Source organism: Syngnathus floridae, chromosome 1 (genome assembly GCF_059516105.1).
Source record: "Syngnathus floridae isolate MCC-2025c chromosome 1, RoL_Sflo_1.0, whole genome shotgun sequence".
NCBI lineage: Eukaryota > Metazoa > Chordata > Actinopteri > Syngnathiformes > Syngnathidae > Syngnathus > Syngnathus floridae.
Genome location: NC_142413.1, coordinates 2,175,083 through 2,196,202, shown reverse-complemented (window position 1 = coordinate 2,196,202; position 21,120 = coordinate 2,175,083). Strand labels below are relative to the sequence as shown.

The window sequence follows — 21,120 nt, the reverse complement described above, 5'->3', positions numbered from 1 at the left end:
CAAAATGCGCAATTAGGTGACTCTCTCAGCAGGGAGGGGCAACAAATGAAGGTCTGCTCGACGACCAAAGGGTTAGAGCGCCGCCTAGTGGCGAGCGGGTGAAGCGCAAGTGATTATGATGCCGGGGTTGTTCTTCCACACCAAAAGCCCCAAACAGGAAAATGGGAAAGGCAATTTTGGCTTGAGGACGCGTCGTTTGCTTTTCTGATGAGAAGCGGAGAGAACAAGAGACGGTTTTAGTGGCGCAATGTGAGACGAAAGCAAAAGGAGGAAACGGGAGCCAACAGTTTGTTCTTCATCTAAGCGAAACACAACAGAGGCGACTTGTAATCCCCCGATGTGACTTTACAAGCCGGAGATTCAACATCCAAGTGACAGAACTGGGCCAGTCGCTTTTTAGCCAGCGTCTGAGCAGACAGGCGGCTGAACTCACTGTAGGGCTCGTCGTCTTTCCCGCCTTCTCGCCATCGACGCCTTTGCGTGACGTTTCCGCTCGCCTTTTGCACACGTGTGATCGGATAACGAATTCTTTGCAGCGTAAAAACACATCTCGTCGTTGATGAAGGAAATCACGACCCGACGATAATCGCTGAGAGTGTGACTCGGTAAAGACTAATAGTGATGATAATAAAATGGCAAATTGCATTTGGATTTCAAAAGTCTACATACCCCTCTTCAAACGCGTGTTGAAAAAAAATCCAATGTTAATGTGGCCTATAAGCAGTGCAACTCAATTAAAAATGATGAACAACTGAGATAATGTAGTTGCATAAGTGTGCACACCCTCTTAAAATTGCAGCTGCTCAGAAATAACCTATCACAATTTAACTCATGTTAAATAGGAGTCAGCACCCAAAATAAAGCTCAGATGTTCTAGTAGAGTTTTTCTGAACTTTTGAAGTTTTTTTCCTGTTCAGAACTTCCCATCGCTATTCTTTACCGTTTGTATGCTGTTCATTCGGTAACAAGCAGTGTCGTTTGCGCCATCATACGGTTTGACCTTCACCAAACCACAAGAATTCCAATTTCCCAAACACATTCAAGAAAATTTGTCTAATTGAGTTCACTTTAATGGTGGAAAACATTCAGGGGTGTGTCGACTTTTTATAGCCAATGTGTGTTTTGATGATCTTTCCCTATAGGGTACCTGGCAATGCTGTCAACATGTGCTAACTCTCCTACAGTGACTTTTTCTTTTTTAGGAGGTCTGCAAATAACGCCTTTACTTTAATCGTTGATCGTCATATTACCGATTGGATTGATTATTGAATGATTGTCCTTCACATCAAGGATCCACTTAGAAATTACTATTTTAAAAAAAAAAAAAAGTCATGATATAGCGGTGCATTGTCCCAACACACACACAAACACACATACAGCACAATTTTGCTAACTCTTGTCTTTTTTTACTAACAACAAAATCTAAATTTGTTCCAGTTTGATTCTGTTCATTGGTGCTTTGGTTTGGCCTCTCCCCAGTTATGATTTCCACAAACTAACACTGCGCCATCCACGGAATGTCAACCATTCTACTTAACCTGCAACGTGACATACTAACAAATGTGTGCTCCTTGTTTCCCTTTTTTCCTTTGTTTTTCTAGATTTACGCTAGTTGTAGCCTAGTGGTTCAACTGCTTTCTTTATTTCTTGATTTGGATATTAATTACCACGTTAGCCAACTCGATAGACTCTTTTATGTTTTTTTGGTTTTTTTTTTACAGTATTGTAGCGTAGTTTTTTTGGAGAGAAGATGGCTTTCGTCCACTTTTTTGGGGGGGCGGGGCTTAAAGTGTGTTCTCCTGAGTTTACGGTTGGTTATTTTTTTCACCCCTTTCCCCCCCTTCCCTGTTTTCTCCCGTAGCACGCAGGCATCGGACACGCTATGGTAAACAAACTGCATTATATGGTAGTTATCATTCTAACTGTCTTCTAGTTTGGTTTTTCCTTCCGTTTTTTTTTTCCCTGTTTCTCTTCTGTTTGCTTTTCAACGTTCAATCCGCCATCAGGTAGCTGCCAAACTCTGCCTCCTTTATATTTTGAAACATGTTTTTGTTTATTGCCATCCAGTACTGCCCTACCTTTGAAAAGACGCATCAAAAGAGGTCTACAAAAATTATATATAATTTTTTTTTTTTTTTTAAATTTCCCTCCTCCCCTTTGGTTCTTTACTTTCCCAACTATCCCTATGGAGAAATGAAGAATTATAGTCCAATATATTGCAATTGAGCTTTAGAAAAGTGTTTTATTTTGGGGTTCTTTTTTTCCTTGGAGTTCTCCCCCCCCCCCCCCCCCCCTCTCCCGATTTGTTTCTCCAAGAGCAACCCCCGAGACGTGAGCGCACGCAGCAGACTTGTAAAGCGGCTAAACAAACATCCCGTGATGGCGCCTCCAGTGAATGTCAGCATAGCACAAATATTCACTCACGTTGATATATTCATTCGGAAAAAAAAAGATTTTTCAACGATTGCAGTGATTTCCAAACGCTGTGTCACGGCAAGCCATCCATTTGCCGCCAGAAATATTCAATTGGTCTGAAAATTATTCACCACTACTAATGGCTGTATGCCAGTAATGCATATTATATATTTATATATTTACTTACTTAATGTTTTTATTTTTATTTTATTTTTTTATTCATTTATTTACTTACCTCGCTCTTTCACCTTTCTCCGTGTGATGTGAGGACACTCCAAACAACGAGGCACTCTAAAGCAGACGTGACAGATTATTTATTTATCTATTTATTTACTTACTTACTTACTTACTTTTTTACTTACTTATTTACTTACTTACTTTGCTCTTTCACCTTTCTCTGTGTGATGTGAGGACACTTTCAACAACGAGGCACTCCAAAGCAGACGTGATAGATAGATAGATAGATAGATAGATAGATAGATAGATAGATAGATAGATAGATAGATAGATAGATAGATAGATAGATAGATAGATAGATAGATAGATAGATAGATAGATAGATAGATAGATAGATAGATAGATAGATAGATAGATAGATAGTCTTTCACTGGGGCTGCCATCAGTGCATTTTTGGTGTCTTGCGCTGCAAGATCTGGACTGTGTGCGAACGAACGAACGAACAAGCGAGCGAGTCATCATTAATACTAACACTAACGTGCACTTCTGCATGACTCCGCCCTTTTCTCAAAAGACCAGATTACATTGAGCATATATGTTAATGTATATATCCTGGCTAACATATATACATGCATATATCAATTCTTCTAATATAATCAATACGGCCACACAACACGTTAGCCGCAACCTTCCCCCCTCTGTGCTGTTTTGTTTTTTTATCTTTTTGTTTGGTTCTGTTTGATATTAACCGACTAAAAGCAACAATGACCTCACACATGGAAACAAAAGGAGGGGGGGGCTATGAGCCGGGGGAGGTAGGACTGACCCCTCCCCACTTTGTAATGTGTTGCATAACAAGTGCAATTGCGATGTTCTTTCATTAGTAACAGATAATTTGGCGTGGTGAAATAGACGGTGATGTTCTTTCGCTCCTGTCCCTTCCCCCCCTTCTTTAGAAAAAAAAAATGAGTTGAGTTCATCCATGACATTGTTCCCATCCTGTATTGGTGGTTGCATGCGTGTCCGTGTGGTGCACATCCTCAAGAATGCTTCCTGCCACCCGTGTGCTCTCCGGTGACATCTTTCTGCATAATTCCATGTTAAGTGCACGGCTTGTGCATCTCCTTTTCAATGGATTCTTTTACGACACGTTTATGATGAAAATCAAACACCTCCAGTCCAAACATGGCTTTGGTTTGAGCGAAGAATCCGTGACTCATTTTATCGACTAATTCATAACAGTTGTAACCAACCCAAAAAAAAAATCTAACGTACGTTGTTGCAAGTGTACTAACAGCCATTTTTGTGTCTGACTTGCCCTTACTGACCACAATACTAACCGATTGCAAACAAACCCTAACCCGCCCCTCCCCTTTGGACCTTTACTAACACACATGTGGAGCTGACACACACATACACCACAAAATGATTATCTGCCAGACATCTATTGAATGAATCTCCATTCTCGCTCGCTCTTTGATTCTGAGTCTTTTTTTAATAATTGCTGATGACGTTTGTATGACGACAAGTTTCTTTACAGATGTGCTCCCAGCAAAGGTAAGTTTGTTTTTTACTTATTCCAATTTGAAGGGTTATTGATTTAAAAAAAAAAGTTGGGTCAAATAAATAACCCATAAAACATCAAATAGTATTTATTTATTTATGTATTCCTTTATTTATTTATTCATTTTAATTATTCAATTTAATAATTTAATTTAATTTATTTCATTTTATTATTTTATTTAATCATTTATTTTATTTGTTTCATTTTAATTGTTTCATTTTAATTATATATTTGTTTATGGGCTGTTCATTTGACCCAACTTTTTGGGTAAGCCAACCCTTGTTCTTTCATGCATTGATTACAAATATAGTTTGCTCACTGGCTCCCCCTGCAGGTGTGGAGTTTCAACCATTATTTTAGGGCTTTGCTGAAAAGTGCTTGTATTTATTGTTTTGAAAAACAATGTGTTGTAACTCCTTACCCTCGTTGACATAATGACAAGCAGCAATGTTTTTGCACCTTTTCGCTGACTGCTTTGTTTTTTTTTTTTTTTGCTTGAATGTATTTCTCATAAGGAGGCCTTCATAGGTGTCTGGCAGTTTAGCAATCAGCGACTCAACCACAAACAAAACACCTCAAATTTTCACCGCAGGCTTCACAAAGCCATGTAGGAGGTCGGGAAAAAAAAAAAAAAAACCTTGCCCCTACGTGCACGCTCCCGATATGCAAGTCGCCGGGGGAGCAACAGCAGACATAAAAATGAGTTGCTCTGTTTCGAATGGAAGTACAGCAGCAACAACAAGCGAGAAATGTGACCTTCAGCTGGGTGGGAAGGACCTGTAGAGTGCAGAAAACAAAACAAAGATAACACAACAGTCAACGTACATGACAAACAAGTTGTCGGGCAAACTGAATCATGTAAGCAGTGTTGGAGGAAGCAATCTGCTTTTTTTTTTTTGCTACGTCAGCATTCAAAATTGCAAGCCGCACTATGCAACCGTGCGTGAAAGAAACTATAAATATAAAATAAACAAGCTCGTTGAGCAAGCGTAATACAGAGAACACAACTGCACTCTAAAGGGAAACACCCTTTTTTTTTTCTTTTCCAAAACAAGCATGGACCGGCACAAACCAGCCACTCAACTGTTTGTCCCCACATATATGTCTTCATGACTCTAAATCCTCTCCTGTCGATTCCATATCCCCCCTCCTGCTTCTTCATCTGTTCTGCTGCCATGCCTGTTGCCAGGTAACCATCTCGGTGGACGGCATCCTGACCACCACCGGCTACACCCAGGAGGACTACACCATGCTCGGCTCGGACGACTTCTTCTACATCGGCGGGAGCCCCAACACCGCCGACCTTCCGGGCTCGCCCGTCAGTAACAACTTCATGGGCTGCCTCAAAGACGTGAGTCCAAAGAATCCAAAGAACAAAAAAAAATAATCTGATTGAACTCATCTTCCCCTGTCGTGTTAGAGCGCCTCGTTGTCTGCCACGAGTGTGCGCTTGTTGCAATTCATTTAAAAAAAGTGCCGCTGGAATATACACGTCAACAAACTCACCGAGAAGAAGATAAAGTATTTTTCTCCCTTTCTGGCTTTTACATCTGTGTTTAACAAGCTATCAAGAGGCACAATCACAGTTGAAAGTATTACGCCCTTGTAAAGGTAATGACTTGTGTAGCGGCACGGCAACATGCCGCCACCGCCGCGTTTTCTCATAAAGCCGCGCTGATTGAATAAGTAATTACTTTTGCCGTCGCTTTTAATGGACGCCGTCGTAATCGCCCTCGCTAACTTCATTATGCTTGCGGAAAAGGACGTTTTTAGCATTCGGCTTGCGTGTCGGCGGGATCCTCCCCTAGGGGGCGCTGGAGAATTTAGCCGAAGTAATGTCGGAGGCTATTGAAGACCATCGGTCGTTGAATTTGAAATGAGGAAGTTGGTCAAATAAAAGGTTGGGATTGGAGCAGGTATCGATATCGGTCCAATGGCTTTATGTCGAGGTATCGGGTACTCGTGGAGGCTGCTGATACCAGGCGCTGATACTATTGTTTGCGTGAGAGAAAGAAAGCAAGAAAGATATTTTTATTTGTTGTTTATTTTGAGTGGTATCGGTACTCAGAATCGGCAAACTGAATTAAAAGTGGTGTCTAAAAATTTGTAGTTGAGACACAGACCTTGGTTTTTTTCCAGGCGGCTATCCGGGCTCAACGTCTAGTCAAGCTCTAACAAGCTCTGTGTGTGGACTGAGGAAGACGTGTGTGTGTGTGTGGGAGTGTGTGTGTGTGTGGGGGGGGGGCAGTCCGTGTGTTTCAGCTGGTCTTATCGGCGATGCCGGCCCGTGGCGAGGCTTTCATGCAACCGCCGTGGTCAAACGCCTTTGACACGCTTGGGCGGCACCCCGGGGGCTGCAGAGGTCCCACCGAAAAAGAGGGCACTGAACGCCTTTCATGTGTGTGCGTGTGTGTGTGTGGCACACAAAAAGCGCGAACTCATAATGTGTGTGTGTTTGTGCGTGTGACTTTGAGAGTGTGAAGATAAGCGGCACTCAGGGTCAGTGTTCAAGGTTCTGATCGGTCGCCTATGCCACGGAAGAGATGGACACACTACACTGTGTGTGTTTGTGTGTGTTTTCTTTTTTCTCTCTTTTTCAGCACCATCTGCCGCAGTCGCCGCCCGAGACGGTGACCTTGCTATCTCTCATTTCTCCCCCTCAGTTTTTTTTTTTTTGCTACCTCTCCATCACTCATCTTTTGCCTTTTCTCTTGGCCACTTTAGTGTAATTAAGTCCGCGGTCTAAGCGCTGCCGTCACCGCACCGGTTTTGCCATCCCGGTTGTGGCCTAAATTAAAAATTGATTTCTTTGACTGATTCCTCACAGTGGATGAATTCGCTCACCTCCCCGACTGCCTCCACCCCGCCTTCCTGTTTGACTTCATATTGACGTTCTGGCGACAGCCTCCTTCCACTGTTGCACTTTTTTCTTTTTTTTTTTTATAAAATGAATGTGTGTGATAACATCTTTTTAGGGTCACGTTCACCTCGGCCCTCTACATCCCGTCAATCCTCAGTCCTTCATGCTTTCCACTTGTTGGACACTTTATTAGGTACCCCAAAAGTCCATATAAGAGTTTTTGTTAGAAATTGAATAATAAAAGTGCATTTTTATATTTAATTCAGTTCGTTTGAATTTAAATGTAAAATAATGATAAAATGTCTACAACTTAAATAATTCTATTTAATTCTATTAGTTTAAATTGAAATTTAAAATAATTTTAAAATTTATGAAATTTAAATCATTACATTTAATTCCGTTAGTTTAAATTAAAATTCAAAATAATTTCAAAATGTACAAAATTTAAATAATTATATTTAATTCGATTAGTTTAAATTTAAAATAATTTCAAAATGTATGAAATTTAAATAATTATATTGCTTCCTTGAGTTTAAATTCACTTTTTCATATTTTTAAAAAATATTTTTAGTGTCAGTGTTAGTTTTAGTTTATGCCGTATTTGTCGAGAGCAAGATTTTTAAGAAAAAAAACCATTTTTTTAATATTTTCAGCATCAGAGTTGTCGCAGCTGGGGAAAACGCAGATGCAGTGATGTCTTAGCCCATCGTGTGTGCGTGTGTGTGTTTGTGTGTGTTGCGTCTGTGAAGCATCTCAAGAGGAAAACTCACACGTGGCACAAACGCGCGAAAGCCGCCTCGCGTCGTTACCTGGAGGACAGCCGGCGCTGTCTGCAAGCCGTTGAATAAATATAAGAAAACAAGACGAAGCGGGGATAATTTCCTTCGCCCGTGGCTCCGACTCCACGATGAATGCAAAGACACAATTTGAGTGGGAACAATGGAGCCACCTTTCATCAAAGGCTGCCTGCGTCGAGGCCTCAGGCAACGTTTGGAGAACGTCGCCGAGAAGCCGATTACGCGCCGACGTTCCTGTCAGCTGTTTTCTTTCTTCCCCTCGCCTTCTCGCGCTTATTGTCGTCGTTATTGGCCGGGCCCTTCGAGCTACGCCGGCGTCCCGAGTGGGAAGTCGTCCGAAGCGTGAAGGACGTTTGCTGCAAATCATTTTTGGCAACATCGAGCAAATTGTGGAATTTTTGTGCCGTCGAATCGTCACAAGGTCAAAGACGGCTGCCGTTTTGAGGAAGTACTAATCTGACCTGTCGTCCGGTTAGTTACTTTTAAATTCAAGTAATTGTTTTTTTTCCCGCTCTTTTCCTCAAGGTGGTGTACAAGAATAACGACTTCAAGCTGGAGCTCTCCCGCTTGGCCATCCAGCGCGACCCCAAAATCACCCTGAACGGCGATCTGGTCTTCCGCTGCGAGGACGTGGCCGCCCTGGACCCGGTCACCTTTGAGAACCCCGAGTCTTTCATCTCCTTGCCCAAGTGGAACACCAAAAAGACGGGGTCGGTCTCCTTCGACTTCCGCACCACCGAGCCAAGCGGTTTGCTGCTCTTCAGCCACGGCCGCCCTCAAGGGCCCAAAGAGCAGAAGCCCGGCAGGGAGCTGAAGACCGATTACTTTGCCTTGGAGCTGCTGGACGGCTATTTGTACTTACTGATCGACATGGGCTCGGGCAAAACTAAGCTGAAGGCCAGCAACAAGAAGGTCAATGACGGGGAATGGTGTCACGTGGACTTCCAGAGAGAAGGCAGGAAAGGTAACGAGGAACGTTTCCAATTTTTGAATGGGATTTTTTTTTTTTGCTGATTAAATATGTCTTTTTTTATTTACTTTAAATATTTCGTTTATTTACATTAATTTCAAATCACATTTAATAGTTTTTCTTGCGGATTTGACTCAAAAGCCAAATTCAAAGGCTAATCCAAATAGCATTTTGTGCAGATGAATGAATCTGCACGTTATTTACAATAACCAGACGACCAACCTTGAACATGGAACAGCTAGCAAGCGTAGATTAAAAATTAAAGCGACTCCTAATTAATATTTCCAAATGGAAATACCAAGTATTGTAAAATCTCGCCTGGGGCGGTGCGCCGGTTGCGTCTATTTGTTTCTTTCCACACCCGGAGCCGGTCTCGCGAAACTGTCTGCGGGCGCAAATGGCAAACATCTGCATGTGTGACTGATGAACAGCTCGGCGCTGGGCGCGCACGCCGTCTTCCTTCTAATGGCGTGCAGTAAACGAGAAAGCGCGTGACGGAGCGTGCGCGTCTGTCGCCGTGTGATCTCGCCGCTACTCCCACCGTAATTGGCTTTTAATAGAAAATGAAGACAGAGCCGTTAATCACAGAAAGGGAGCTGGTGGGGGGGAAAGGGGTGGGGGGCTTTTCTTGGCCCGCTCCCCCGCTGCATTCTGCTTTCTTTCTCCTCCATTTAGCAACACATTAGACAGATGTGCTGTCTCACTTTCGCTGCCTGTTTCTGCTCGCCCGCTTTCAGGGTCCATCTCGGTCAACAGTCGAAGTATGCCCTTCAGCTCGCCGGAAGGCAGCGAGATCTTAGACCTGGACAGCGACATGTACCTCGGCGGCCTCCCCGAGTCCAAGACGGAACTGATTCTGCCGCCCGAGGTGTGGACGGCGCTGCTCAACTACGGCTACGTGGGCTGCGTCCGTGACCTCTTCATCGACGGCAAGAGCCGAGATGTTCGGCGCCTGGCCGAGATCCAGAGCGCAATGGGTGTGAGCAGCTTCTGCACTCGTGAGCAGCAGAAGCGATGCAGCAGCGCCCCCTGTGGCAATGGTGGCTTGTGCAAAGAGGGCTGGAATCGCTACATATGCGATTGCACCAGCACGGGATTCTTGGGCGCCAACTGCGAAATAGGTGTGTTCCAAAGTTGTTGTTTTGTTCAAGATTTTTTTTTTTATCTCATATATCTCTATCAAAGAAAAATGTCAAAAAGTATCAACTTTATCGCAAGAGGAGGGAGGGAGCAAGATAAAGTCACTCGATGGCTCTTTGCTGTGTTAATGGAAATTATCCAAAAAAAAGATGTTTTTAAATTTCTTGAATGGTGCCAGCGGGTACTAGGTCTGTTCTCAACGTAGCTCACCAATAAGAACCTTTATTTATTTACACTTAACCCGGCATGGCCGCAATCGTCGTGAGGATAAGCGCTTCAAAAAATGGATGGATGTACCAAATATTCTATATTTTCTTTCAAATGAAAAATATTGTGTTACATGGGAATAATTGCTGGTTTTATTTAAACCATTTGTCTTTTACCGTGACACCACAATATTTTTGCTCTCGTTTATCATACTGCCAGAATCAGCCCGATTGGAAAACAAATAAACATCACATGAAACAGTGATAACATTTTATGATACAAATAATGGCTGATCCTAAAGTAATTTGATGCTGACATAGATGAGTGGAGACATTATTTGTGGTAAAAAAAAAAAAATGACTGCTGGTTATATTTACCTACAGTACGTATTTTACCCTTGACCTCTGTCATCCATCAACAGCCGACTTCGATACTAATTATAGAAAAAGGTTATACATAAGCACGCATGAAAAGTGATGGCACGTTTGAGGTCCAATCAGCGGCGATATGATTGGGTTGAGCAAGATTTTCTTTTCATATCAGGATGAAACGTCTTCATTCTTGAAGGGATGATTTTTTTTCCTTGGTGAGCTTTTTCTGCCACCCAGTGGTTGGATGTATTACTGCAGCTGCTCGAAGGCTGAAAATGTTCAGTTGGGAGTTCTTTTAAATTATTTTCTTTCATTTTTCGAGCGCTTAGCGGGTCTTGCGGTCATTTTTTTTTTTATATACAAGAGACTAATTTGAATTTTCTCCTCCGCGCAGAGGCGACGGTGCTGAGCTATGACGGCAGCATGTACCTGAAGATCATCATGCCCGTCACAATGCACACGGAGGCCGAGGACGTGTCTTTGCGTTTCATGTCCCAGCGCGCCTATGGCCTGCTTGTGGCCAGCACGTCCAAGGACTCGGCTGACACGTTGCGGCTGGAGCTGGACGGCGGCCGCGTCAAGCTCACCGTCAACCTCGGTAGGCCGCCGTCATCTGCCCCGCCCCTTCATCCCCATCCTGCCATCCCTCATTTTGTCACCTTTAAAACACTTTTATTTTCTAACCTTTCTTTCTACTGGCACAAGTGGTCACTTGAGAGGAAAAAGTAGTCCCTCTTTTGACCACTAGATGTCGACAAAATCAGCTTGTCAGTCTGATGGACGCTATTTATTGGCCTTCTCCAGATGGAAAGCTGTGCAGGCCACTTTCACCTCTTGCTCTTCTCATTTTTCCTTCCTCTTATGACATCACAGACCTTCCATTTTGGATTAGAATTATTCGGCGTCGCAGCAAGTTAATATTACCCAAAAGTTTTCGCAGTTTCTTGAGTGAAAATGCTGCAACTTTTTAAGTTGAGGCAACCGAGGAGAAATATCAATTCCTTTCTTGGCTTCTACATTTTTCTTTTCTGCTGCCCATTTGCACCCCACCCACGAAACTTTTCATCCCTTCAATGGCTTGTTTTTCTGCGGCCTCGGATCAAACTGTCGGGGGGACCTGCCCGCAGCTCGATAAGTTTTTACTTCCAAAATAGAGATGCGATGTCCTGCTCCTGAAAATTCTAATGCGTAATTTGTAAATGGCCTTGATTCACTTTTATTTAAGCCCCGCCCCTTTCCTGCTACGGTGCTGGTCCCCGGGCTGTTTGCGTCCACTATTCTGTCGCGGTTGACAGCTCGAGAGCACAACTCAGCCGCTTTCACCTGCACGCACGATGGGCAGATGCTATTTTGTAAGATTACAAAACAAGGAACGTGGCTAATGCTAAAGATGAAGTTTGGCTTTGTCAGATGCGTGCAATGAAGTGGCTGGGATGTGCAGATCACCCTTTCTTGTTGGGTTTGCGTCTCTGGCGTTCCAAACGTGCTGCGGGAGGCAAGTGCACCACTTTTTTTTTTACATTTAGCCGGAGAACACTGAAAACACCTCAAGCCACAATTAGATTTCTTTATGCATCAATTAAAAGCGGCATTCTGCGAGATTTACTACCCAAGTTCACTTTCGTAGTTTTTCTCTTTTTTTTTTTTTTTTGTCTTCCTCTGAGATACTTTTAGGCGTGCGTGCTAAACAGTGGTTTCTTCTGAGAAGCACAAGAACTCTTAAGACTGGTCGCTATGACAACGAGCTAACAAGAAAACGCGCGTGACGTCAAACCCAAAGAGCACGGAAAATTTCGAAACCATTCCAGTCTGAAAATGACTTTTCAGAGGCTTGCGACAATACAAAGATGTGGGAATTATAAAAGGCTACTGTAAAGCTATTATGAGGCAAAATCCCGCGGGATGCAATTTTCAAATGTAATCTTTATGATGGTTGAACGCGAACCGAAATGAAAGATTCAAAACAGTTATTTGACGTCAAAAAAAAAATTAATGCTATTTTTATTTTTTATTTTTTTTATGAATGGCGCTCTGAGCAACTCGTTTTTTTTACACACTCAAGAAACTCCGCTATCTTTCCTCACGATCGCCCACACACTTTTTACTACTTACCGTGATGCACTTTCTATTTATACCGTAACATTTTCAATGCGCTAAGATTCACCGCCTAATAAATAAATAAAAATAAATAATTTTTTTTATTTATTTATTTATATATATATATATATATATATATATATATATATATATATATATATATATATATATATATATGAATGTATAAATAAATAAATAAATAAGTAAACAAACAAAATCGGGCATATTCGTTCACTAGGCTGTCATCCTCATGAGAAACAAGGCGAGCCGACTTTGGAGGCGTCCAAACTTGCCTTCCGCTGTGCGTGGGCTGTCGGAAACGATGAGCGGGCGGAACGGAGGCTTAAAGAAGTGAAAGGGTGATCCTGACTCAGAGCCGTCCCCGGATGGTGGCCCAGAGCGCTCGTTGCTTGTCTGCAGAATGTACCTTGAAGGATGTAAAATGTCTTTTCTCTCTTTCTCTCTCTTTCTCTTGCTCTTTTGATTTGATCTCACCATTGCACTCTCTCTCCCCGCCAGATTGTATCAGGATAGACTGTAGCCTCAGTAAGTTGTTCTATCCATTTTTATGACTCAAATGTATCATCATATCCAAATTCAGTGCGGTGGCCCTTTTCTGCTCCCCTTTGATCCCATTCTCAGTGACACCTCATTTACATGGCGCAATTACTCTGCGGACTTTCTTCTCAACTGCATGCCTTTTCCCGCGGACTCATTTCTATTATGGATAGAGAAATATAATTGTAACTGTTCATCTTTAGAATAGATTCAATTCATTCTTTAACGTCCCTCATTTTATCAGAAAAGGGCAACTTGACACGATCGTACAAGATGTAACACACACACATCATGGTCTTTCGGGCATTGTTTTTTGGCAGGCAGAATAATTGCTAAGTGATTTTTTTTTTTCATCTGTCACGATTGGACGCTGCCTGGCAGGTAAGTGGTGCCAGCTCGGTGACAAGAGTGGAGAAAAAAAAAAAACTCGACACTTGTTTGTCTTTGCACATACATAGTGGCTGTTTTTATTCTTTTAAGTTCTCTTGGATGAAGCCAATTGCATTTTAAGGGCCCTAAATTGGGCTGCTCAAAGGGTGCAATGCTCGTGTTTACCGCTAGATGTCAGGCAATGACAGAACACCTTGTACTAGATCTGCTTGTATCTGGACAATCGGGTTATTAAGATATATTGAGAGTTGGCCTTGAATCAGCAATGTTGGTTCAAAGCATCGTGTAATGTGTATTTTACAATCATTGACGTATCTAGGGGGAGGGGGGGGGCTTTGGGGGCACTGTACCCCCCAGGAAACACACAAACATTTATCAGTGTTTTCTGTAAAAAAATGAAAATAATAATTATTTAAAAATGTGTAATTAATTTATGGTTTTATCAGAAACTCAAAACAATTGCGCTCGAAACTCGGACAAAATCTGCCTAACACATTCTGTCAAAAGTTAGACCTTCAAAATAAAAGCATGGGTTATACTTGTAACACTTTTTTTACAAACTTCACTTGGGCAATATTGTTTTCTATTTCCTTCTATACGGATTAAATCAGATTTTCTGGATTAGGTGGATCACAAAAATGGAGGTTGTTGCAATCCAGGTGCGATGTGACACCTTCTCGATATCGGTGTGATGTTCCTCCGCCACCTGCCGAGTCAAATCCTCGAATACATGCAACGCCATTCATGTATCATTCATTCACTGTGTTGTTGCATTCGGCGACCGGCCTTTTTGCATTGTAATGCGGCTTTTTTTTTTTTTTTAATCTCACTTTTTGTGGCTGCTGTTTCATCAAGATTAATTTTATTCTCATGCTTTCACTTTTTTTCCTCCGATTTTCGCATTCCATGTGATGCTTTTCTAAGCTTGAAAGTCACAGTTGTGCTCGAAGTGAGTTTAATTTGTTGCCACGGCAACCCGCGATCTCCCCCGGGGACAGATCCGATGATCCGATAGATGTCTTTGGCGAATATGTACTAAAGTTGCACCGAGCTCAAGCGTCAGCGTCCGACTTGTGTGCTCTATTTCGGAGACGCTCGAATTGGGTTTTGATTTGTTAAGGCAATTTAACGCTCCGATGGAGGCCAGCCATTTTTTATTTAATGCTCATTTGATCTCACCAACACTCCAGGCCACATGCGATGGAGTCGACCGATAATATTCGCCTTGCATAATAACTCTCGAATCATTGCGCCGTCGGAGGAGACTGAACCTTTGGGAAATAGCAAGATTTATGTCATAAATAATCAGTGGGCTCAATATAATAAACTGTGTAGTCATTCGATTTAGAGATAACGGTAAAACTCGAGACATGAGGTACACACGTGGTTAAGGAAAACTAATGAAATAAGAATTTTAAAAAACATTTTTGAGAATTGTAGCTTACTCTACTGTATTTTACAAAATATATTTAAAAAAAGAAATTATTAATAAACGAAAACTAATACACCTTAAATCACAGGTGTCAAAGTCAAGGCCCCGGGGCCAGATACGGCCCGCCACATCATTTTAAGTAGCCCGCGAAAACAAATTGTGCCTCAAATTCCAAAATTTCAAATTGTTTTCACTTTTAAAAAATAGAGAGATTAACAATTTTTATGACCATTCATTTTTTAAAATGATTATTTTTAAATATTTGATTTGATTTCAGTATTTCATTTTTAAATATTTAAACAGTTTTTATTAGTCTCTGTTTTGAAAACTAGTTATTCATCAGTTTGTTGTGTAGCCTATACTATATATACAATATTTGACAATTTTAATGGCCCTTTGAAGCAAACTATGACTATGATGTAAGTTTGACACCCCTGCCTTAAAGGAAACCTTTTCAAAAATTGTAAACAAAAACTAAACGCTAAAAAAAAGTCGAACCGAAACTAACTACACTAAAAAATCCAAAACAATTCTGAGCCTGACCTGCAGTCTACTAAGAAGCTCCAATTCTGGCATGAAGGTCAAAAATGCCTCAAAGATCATCGACGCGTTCGTGTAAGATGAGCTTTTTATCACTATTTACCGCCTCTCGAGTCCCTCGATGACTGGAAAAGCACTCATCGGATACTCAGATCAATATTTTCAACAACCGACGTGCAGGATTAAGATAGTCCCGTTTTGTTTCTTACTATCCTGGCCACTTCATTAGGTACAACCGCAGATACAAATTGTACTCAGATTGCTACTTTAAAATACAATGAGTACAAATACTGAGTTTTAAAAAAAACGTTTGGCTTCCCATGGAAGTCATTCCCATGTTTGTTTTTTGGACAATGTGACAAAAATTTGAATGTTCCGCAATGGCCATGTCACTCAATCAATCCGTCGCTAGCATGCTAGCTAGCGCATTGGTTGATTTATTTCACGGCCCATTTTTGTCACGGCCCATCGCATCTCACAAGATGGCGGAGGAAACATCTGAAATCATGAAGCAAGTTGGATTCACGCAGTGTGTGAAGAAGGATTAACCCCCCTCCGCTTTTTGAGCGCTGCCGAGAACGTCTTCCGGCGGGCGCCATTTGCATGCAGGAGATATGGGCGGCTGTTATTTAGCCCAGGGATGCCAACTCGACGATGGTTGCCAGCAGCCCCTCCTATTCAATCACCACCCCGTACAGTATGTCCCACTTTTTTCCCAGGACTACCCTAGTGGCAATCGTCGAAAACAGGGGCGTCAAACTCATTTTTTTCACGAGCCGCATTGTCGTCATAGCTTCTTTCGGAGGGCCATTAGGACTGTCAACCCAAATAAACGTATGAGCACCTCAAATTATATCCAGTAAAAGCTACAAAACAAACTGACAAATAACTCGTTTTCAAATCAGATGAGTAAAAACTGGTCAAAAAATATATATTAAAAGTGAAGACAATTTGTAATTCTAGTCTTCGCGGGCCACATAAAATGATGTGGCGGGCCGGATCTGGCCCCCGGCCTTGAGTTTGACACCTGTGGTCTAAAATGACAATTACTTGACAATGATAAACACTTTTTCTTTTAATTCTTCTGTCTTTACTGACAGAGTGGTTTGGGGATGGCTTTTTGCGCACACACACAAATTCAGCACAGAGCTTTTCATTAGACCGGCGGCCATGCGCCCGAGATGGCAAATGTGATATCTTAAGATAGGAGCCAAATGGCATTAGCGTCAAAAAGGAGGCCTTGGAGCCGTGCAGGGTAAATCCCATCTTTTGTTAAGACAACAACGCGTTAACTTGTGCAGCCTTACGTAACCATTGCGGGTCTTTGCTGTTAGTGGCAAGAGGAAAAAAAACAAAAACAAAAAAACACATGTAACAAGTCCTTCGGGGTCACTTGTGTGTACTCTCTCAAAGCAGTAAAAAGTCAGTAAAAATGTGGTCAGTAATGGCCGCCGCGCTCTTGCCTCCATCCAGTGGTCGCTTCCAGCCTGACTCGAGTGTAATTTCCAGCCGTCCTGCTTTTTAAACGGAGCACATTCAAATCTGGCAGTCGGTTAACAGAGTGGCTCGCCATTAATGCAAACATTCCACCACGGGGGAGGTTTTAGAATCATTTTCATCGACCGTGCCGACGCTCTGTTTTAGTCGAGCAGGTGTTTGCCTGCAAGGAGACTCGTTTAATTTCCTAAGTGTTGTTTTGTGTGTGTGCGCGTGTGTTTGTTTGCCATCCGCAGAGGCAGGTATGTTTTTATTTTTTGAATGATTTCCATGACTTGCTGTTCTGTTTTTGTTTCAGTCAAGCTGTCACTTGGGCATTTTTTTTTTTTTTACCTGTGAACGAAAATCTGATGCGAGCGCTGTATGGTGGTTAGCATGGTTGGCTTAATGCTAACGGGCTAACTTTGTGTTGTGGTATTTTAACGCTTTAAACAAATAGTATTTGAAGTCAAATGGAGGATAATACAACAACATGCACAGGCATGGATTCTTGATCCTCAGCGAAGAATGACAATCACAACTGCAGTTTGTATTTTTATATTTTGCATAATCTGCATAAAATGGCTGCTATTGCAGTGTTCATTCGGCTCACTGTACGTTCTCTGCTAGCTTTTAGCCTTGTGTACAGACTTCTTCAGGAGTCAACGATGATTGGCCTGACGGAATGTTTTGGCCTTCTCTCCCCCAGCCGACCTGGCGTAATCACGTGTGAAGGTTGTGAGGACTAAACGTCCATTAACTACCTCACGCGCTCACCGTCTGCCCTTCCAGTTTGAATCTTCCTCAATTGTAGTAGAGCGCGCATGTGGCTGGCATGCTTGCCAGGTCGCCCGGCGTGACATCATGCAGAACCGGCCCATCTGCCAGAAGTCGACTTGGCACTCGGGAGCCGTCATAGCAGGGCCAGTGGCTCAACCTCTTGACGCCACTAGAGGGCGGTAGTGATCGAATACGTGCTTATTTGCAGCAAGTAGTGATGAGGACAACAAACAAGGTGAGACTGCCCGGAGGCCATTTCACTGAATATGACAGGCTGTCATCGTTAATATTAATGAGAATGTGTAGAATGGCGCCTTTTAAAAACGTGGATGGGAAGAGTGCACAAGAAGCCTCGTAGCTTTCTCGCTATCCTGGAAAGCAACACGTTAAAAGGATCTAAAAAGTAGCATATCATTTAGCCACTTGTAGAGCTAACGTCTTTCTAGTCTGTCGAATGCTCTTGATTGAACTCCAAACTGTCTCGTTAGCTTAGCAGCATCAACATCTCCCTCCGGGCAAACGTCAACCTTTTGACTTGGCTCTTCGCGCCCTCCCCCGCTGTGACTCCTCCGCTCTCGACATGTTGCTCGCATATGCTTGAGTGACCAGGACAAATAAATGTCTACGCAGCCGCCGTTGTTGTCGCCTTCCCGCTGCCGCCATTTGTGGCCGTGAGTCACTCGGCCGGTGACGTCTCGCCAGGTAGTGCCCGGGGCTCGTGTTGTTGAGTGCCATTGTGATTTCTCGCCTCCATGTTGGCGAGCGGTGATCATTGCTCTCAACCTGGCTGCCCCCTTTTGTAATTTTGTTAAATTTATTTGACAATATGTTCGGTGAAGCGCTCGGACATCGCTCAAGGTTTCTTGCATTGAAATCATCCGCGTGAGCACGAGATGTTTCTCATGGGTGAAATGATTAAGTGAAAGCCACTTTCGAGCGCCACCTCGTCGGCCTTGAGTCGCAGATATAAACATGGAGACATAAACATACGAGATGAAGTAGCGGCCATTTTGTTTTTTCATTATTTTGAAGTCTTTTTTTTTTTTATCTTGCTTCACAATTTTTTTTTTTTTAATTGGTATGTTCCACTATGTATGTTGTAAAACTGGCGTGAACCTATCTGAGTTTTCTCTACTTCCTTTGTCACCGACTGTGCCAGAAAGGAAAAAAAAAAAACATCTGCGTGTTGATGCTACACACACAGACACACACTTATACACACACTTATATACACACACACACACACACACACAATTCCTGCAATGTCGTAATTTCACTCCATCACTCATCCACAGGCAAAGGACCCGAGACTCTGTTTGCGGGCCAGAAGCTGAACGATAACGAGTGGCACACGGTGAAGGTGGTGCGAAGAGGCAAGAGCCTGCAGCTCTCCGTCGACAACGTCACCGTGGAAGGTGGGTTGCGCGTTTGCAAAAGGGCGAGAGCAAATGTTTCATTTGGATTCGGTCCCGGAAACTCGGCAGGAGAGTCGCTACCAAAACAGCAAGTGGAAGGACGAAATGTCGAAAAGATGAGGCCGAGTCACATATTGTGGCCTTCGGCAAAGGACTGAAGCAGAGGATGAGGACAGACTTGAAGAAAATAACGTACGGGATCGGAAGAGGGCGCGGCGCGTCCGCGAGCAATGGATGACCCTGTCAAGGTCTGCCTGCTTTATGAGGCAAAAAAAAAAAAAAAAAACTTAATTGCTGTGCCACCACCATCATTTTTTGATTTAGGTGCCGTCTCAAAGAAAAAGTCTTTTTTGGCAAGTTATTCCATGCATTGCTCCAGCAAATAAAAACTGCAATTTCTACACATAACGCGCATCTGATAATAATAATTATGATTTTTCGTGCATCTCGTAGTCGGAAAAATCCGCTAATCTGACTAAATGCGAACCGATAAACACATCCCCGCATTCTGCGGTGTTTGTCTCATTTCCTTCCCTGCAAATGAGACTAAATATTGTTCTGAGCAATATTGAATTTTCAACCCTTGTATAATTCTTGTCGCGTAACCCGAAGCTCAATATTTCCCCAGACGCCGCCCGAAGCGGAGCAACACGCCGGCATTATCTGCGTTCTGTTAATGAATGATGTTTATCGATTGTAGGCCAGATGACCGGCGCGCACACGCGTCTGGAGTTCCACAACATCGAGACGGGCATCATGACGGAGCGCCGCTTCATCTCTGTCGTGCCGTCCAACTTCATCGGCCACCTGCAGGGCCTGGCCTTCAACGGCGTGCCGTACCTGGACCAGTGCAAAAACGGCGACATCTCCTACTGCGAACTCAACGCCCGCTTCGGCATGCGCCACATCATCGCCGACCCGGTGACCTTCCGAACCAAAGGCAGCTACTTGGCGCTGGCCACGCTGCAGGCCTACGCCTCCATGCACCTTTTTTTCCAATTCAAAACCACCACGCCCGACGGCTTGATGCTCTTCAACTCTGGCGATGGAAGCGACTTCATCGTGGTGGAACTGGTCAAAGGGTGAGTGTGCGTGAGCATTCAGCAGGAAGCTGTTCTCCCTCTAAAAGCTCTTTAGGACGATACCAGGAAAGAGGCTTTGAGTTCCTCGTGTTCCCTATTTAGCCGTGTACGCAGACAAAAGAGGCGAGGATTTGGCGCTGGCGTCGTCATGAGTGCAACAGCCCAAATCGCCTCGGCCCAAAATAGGCCTGCGAAAAGCCGCCACTCGCAAAGTTAAGACGAAAGGCTACTTTTGCGTCCAGCTCGACTCCGGCAGAAATATTTCCAGCCAGCCGGAGAGCGACGGAATGACACTTGCTGTATGTCAAGGCTGAGTCCCCAAAGCACATGTGAGAGTGGCTGATGTGCAATTTAAAATAAGGACAAACAAATGGGCGACATGGAAAATATGGAGGCATTGAGACTGAAGCGTCATCCATCTTAAAGCACCTCCAGACAAATTGGTGTGGCATGAAGGGGCACGGAGGACAGCAGCGAGATTATATTTGGAAGACTTCACACACACACATCGTTGTCATCATCATCATCACCATCTCCCTTCCCCCAGGTACGTCCACTACGTCTTTGACCTCGGCAACGGCCCGTCGCTAATGAAGGGCAACTCGGACAAGCCGCTGAACGACAACCAGTGGCACAATGTGGTGGTGTCCCGGGACGCTAATAACGTGCACACGCTCAAGATTGACTCGCGCACCGTGACGCAGCACTCCAGCGGAGCCCGCAACCTGGACCTCAAAGGTAAGCCATTAAAAAAAAAATAACGAGATTAACCTCCGCTGTAATGGCAGACAAGTGTACTCCAGAATAAACACAGCTCGAGCGAGGAATCCTCTTGACAAATGTACCGAC

General features: G+C 43.3%; 1 protein-coding gene across 9 annotated transcripts in view; it reads left to right on the top strand.

The window, feature by feature from the left end:
• nrxn2b (neurexin 2b) overlaps positions 1-21,120 on the top strand; it is a 243,218-nt gene that overhangs the window by 128,320 nt on the left and 93,778 nt on the right. For 7 of the 9 annotated variants that reach the window (XM_088392174.1, XM_088392166.1, XM_088392112.1 and 4 more), the window contains 9 exons: positions 1,862-1,885; positions 5,346-5,507; positions 8,339-8,777; positions 9,521-9,904; positions 10,896-11,099; positions 13,118-13,144; positions 19,070-19,189; positions 19,890-20,271; positions 20,819-21,009. In XM_088392174.1, the coding sequence (XP_088248300.1) occupies positions 1,862-1,885; positions 5,346-5,507; positions 8,339-8,777; positions 9,521-9,904; positions 10,896-11,099; positions 13,118-13,144; positions 19,070-19,189; positions 19,890-20,271; positions 20,819-21,009 (1,933 nt within the window). The remainder of the gene's footprint in view (positions 1-1,861; positions 1,886-5,345; positions 5,508-8,338; positions 8,778-9,520; positions 9,905-10,895; positions 11,100-13,117; positions 13,145-19,069; positions 19,190-19,889; positions 20,272-20,818; positions 21,010-21,120) is intronic. The other 2 variants (XM_088392149.1, XM_088392140.1) reach the window with 2 other exon arrangements.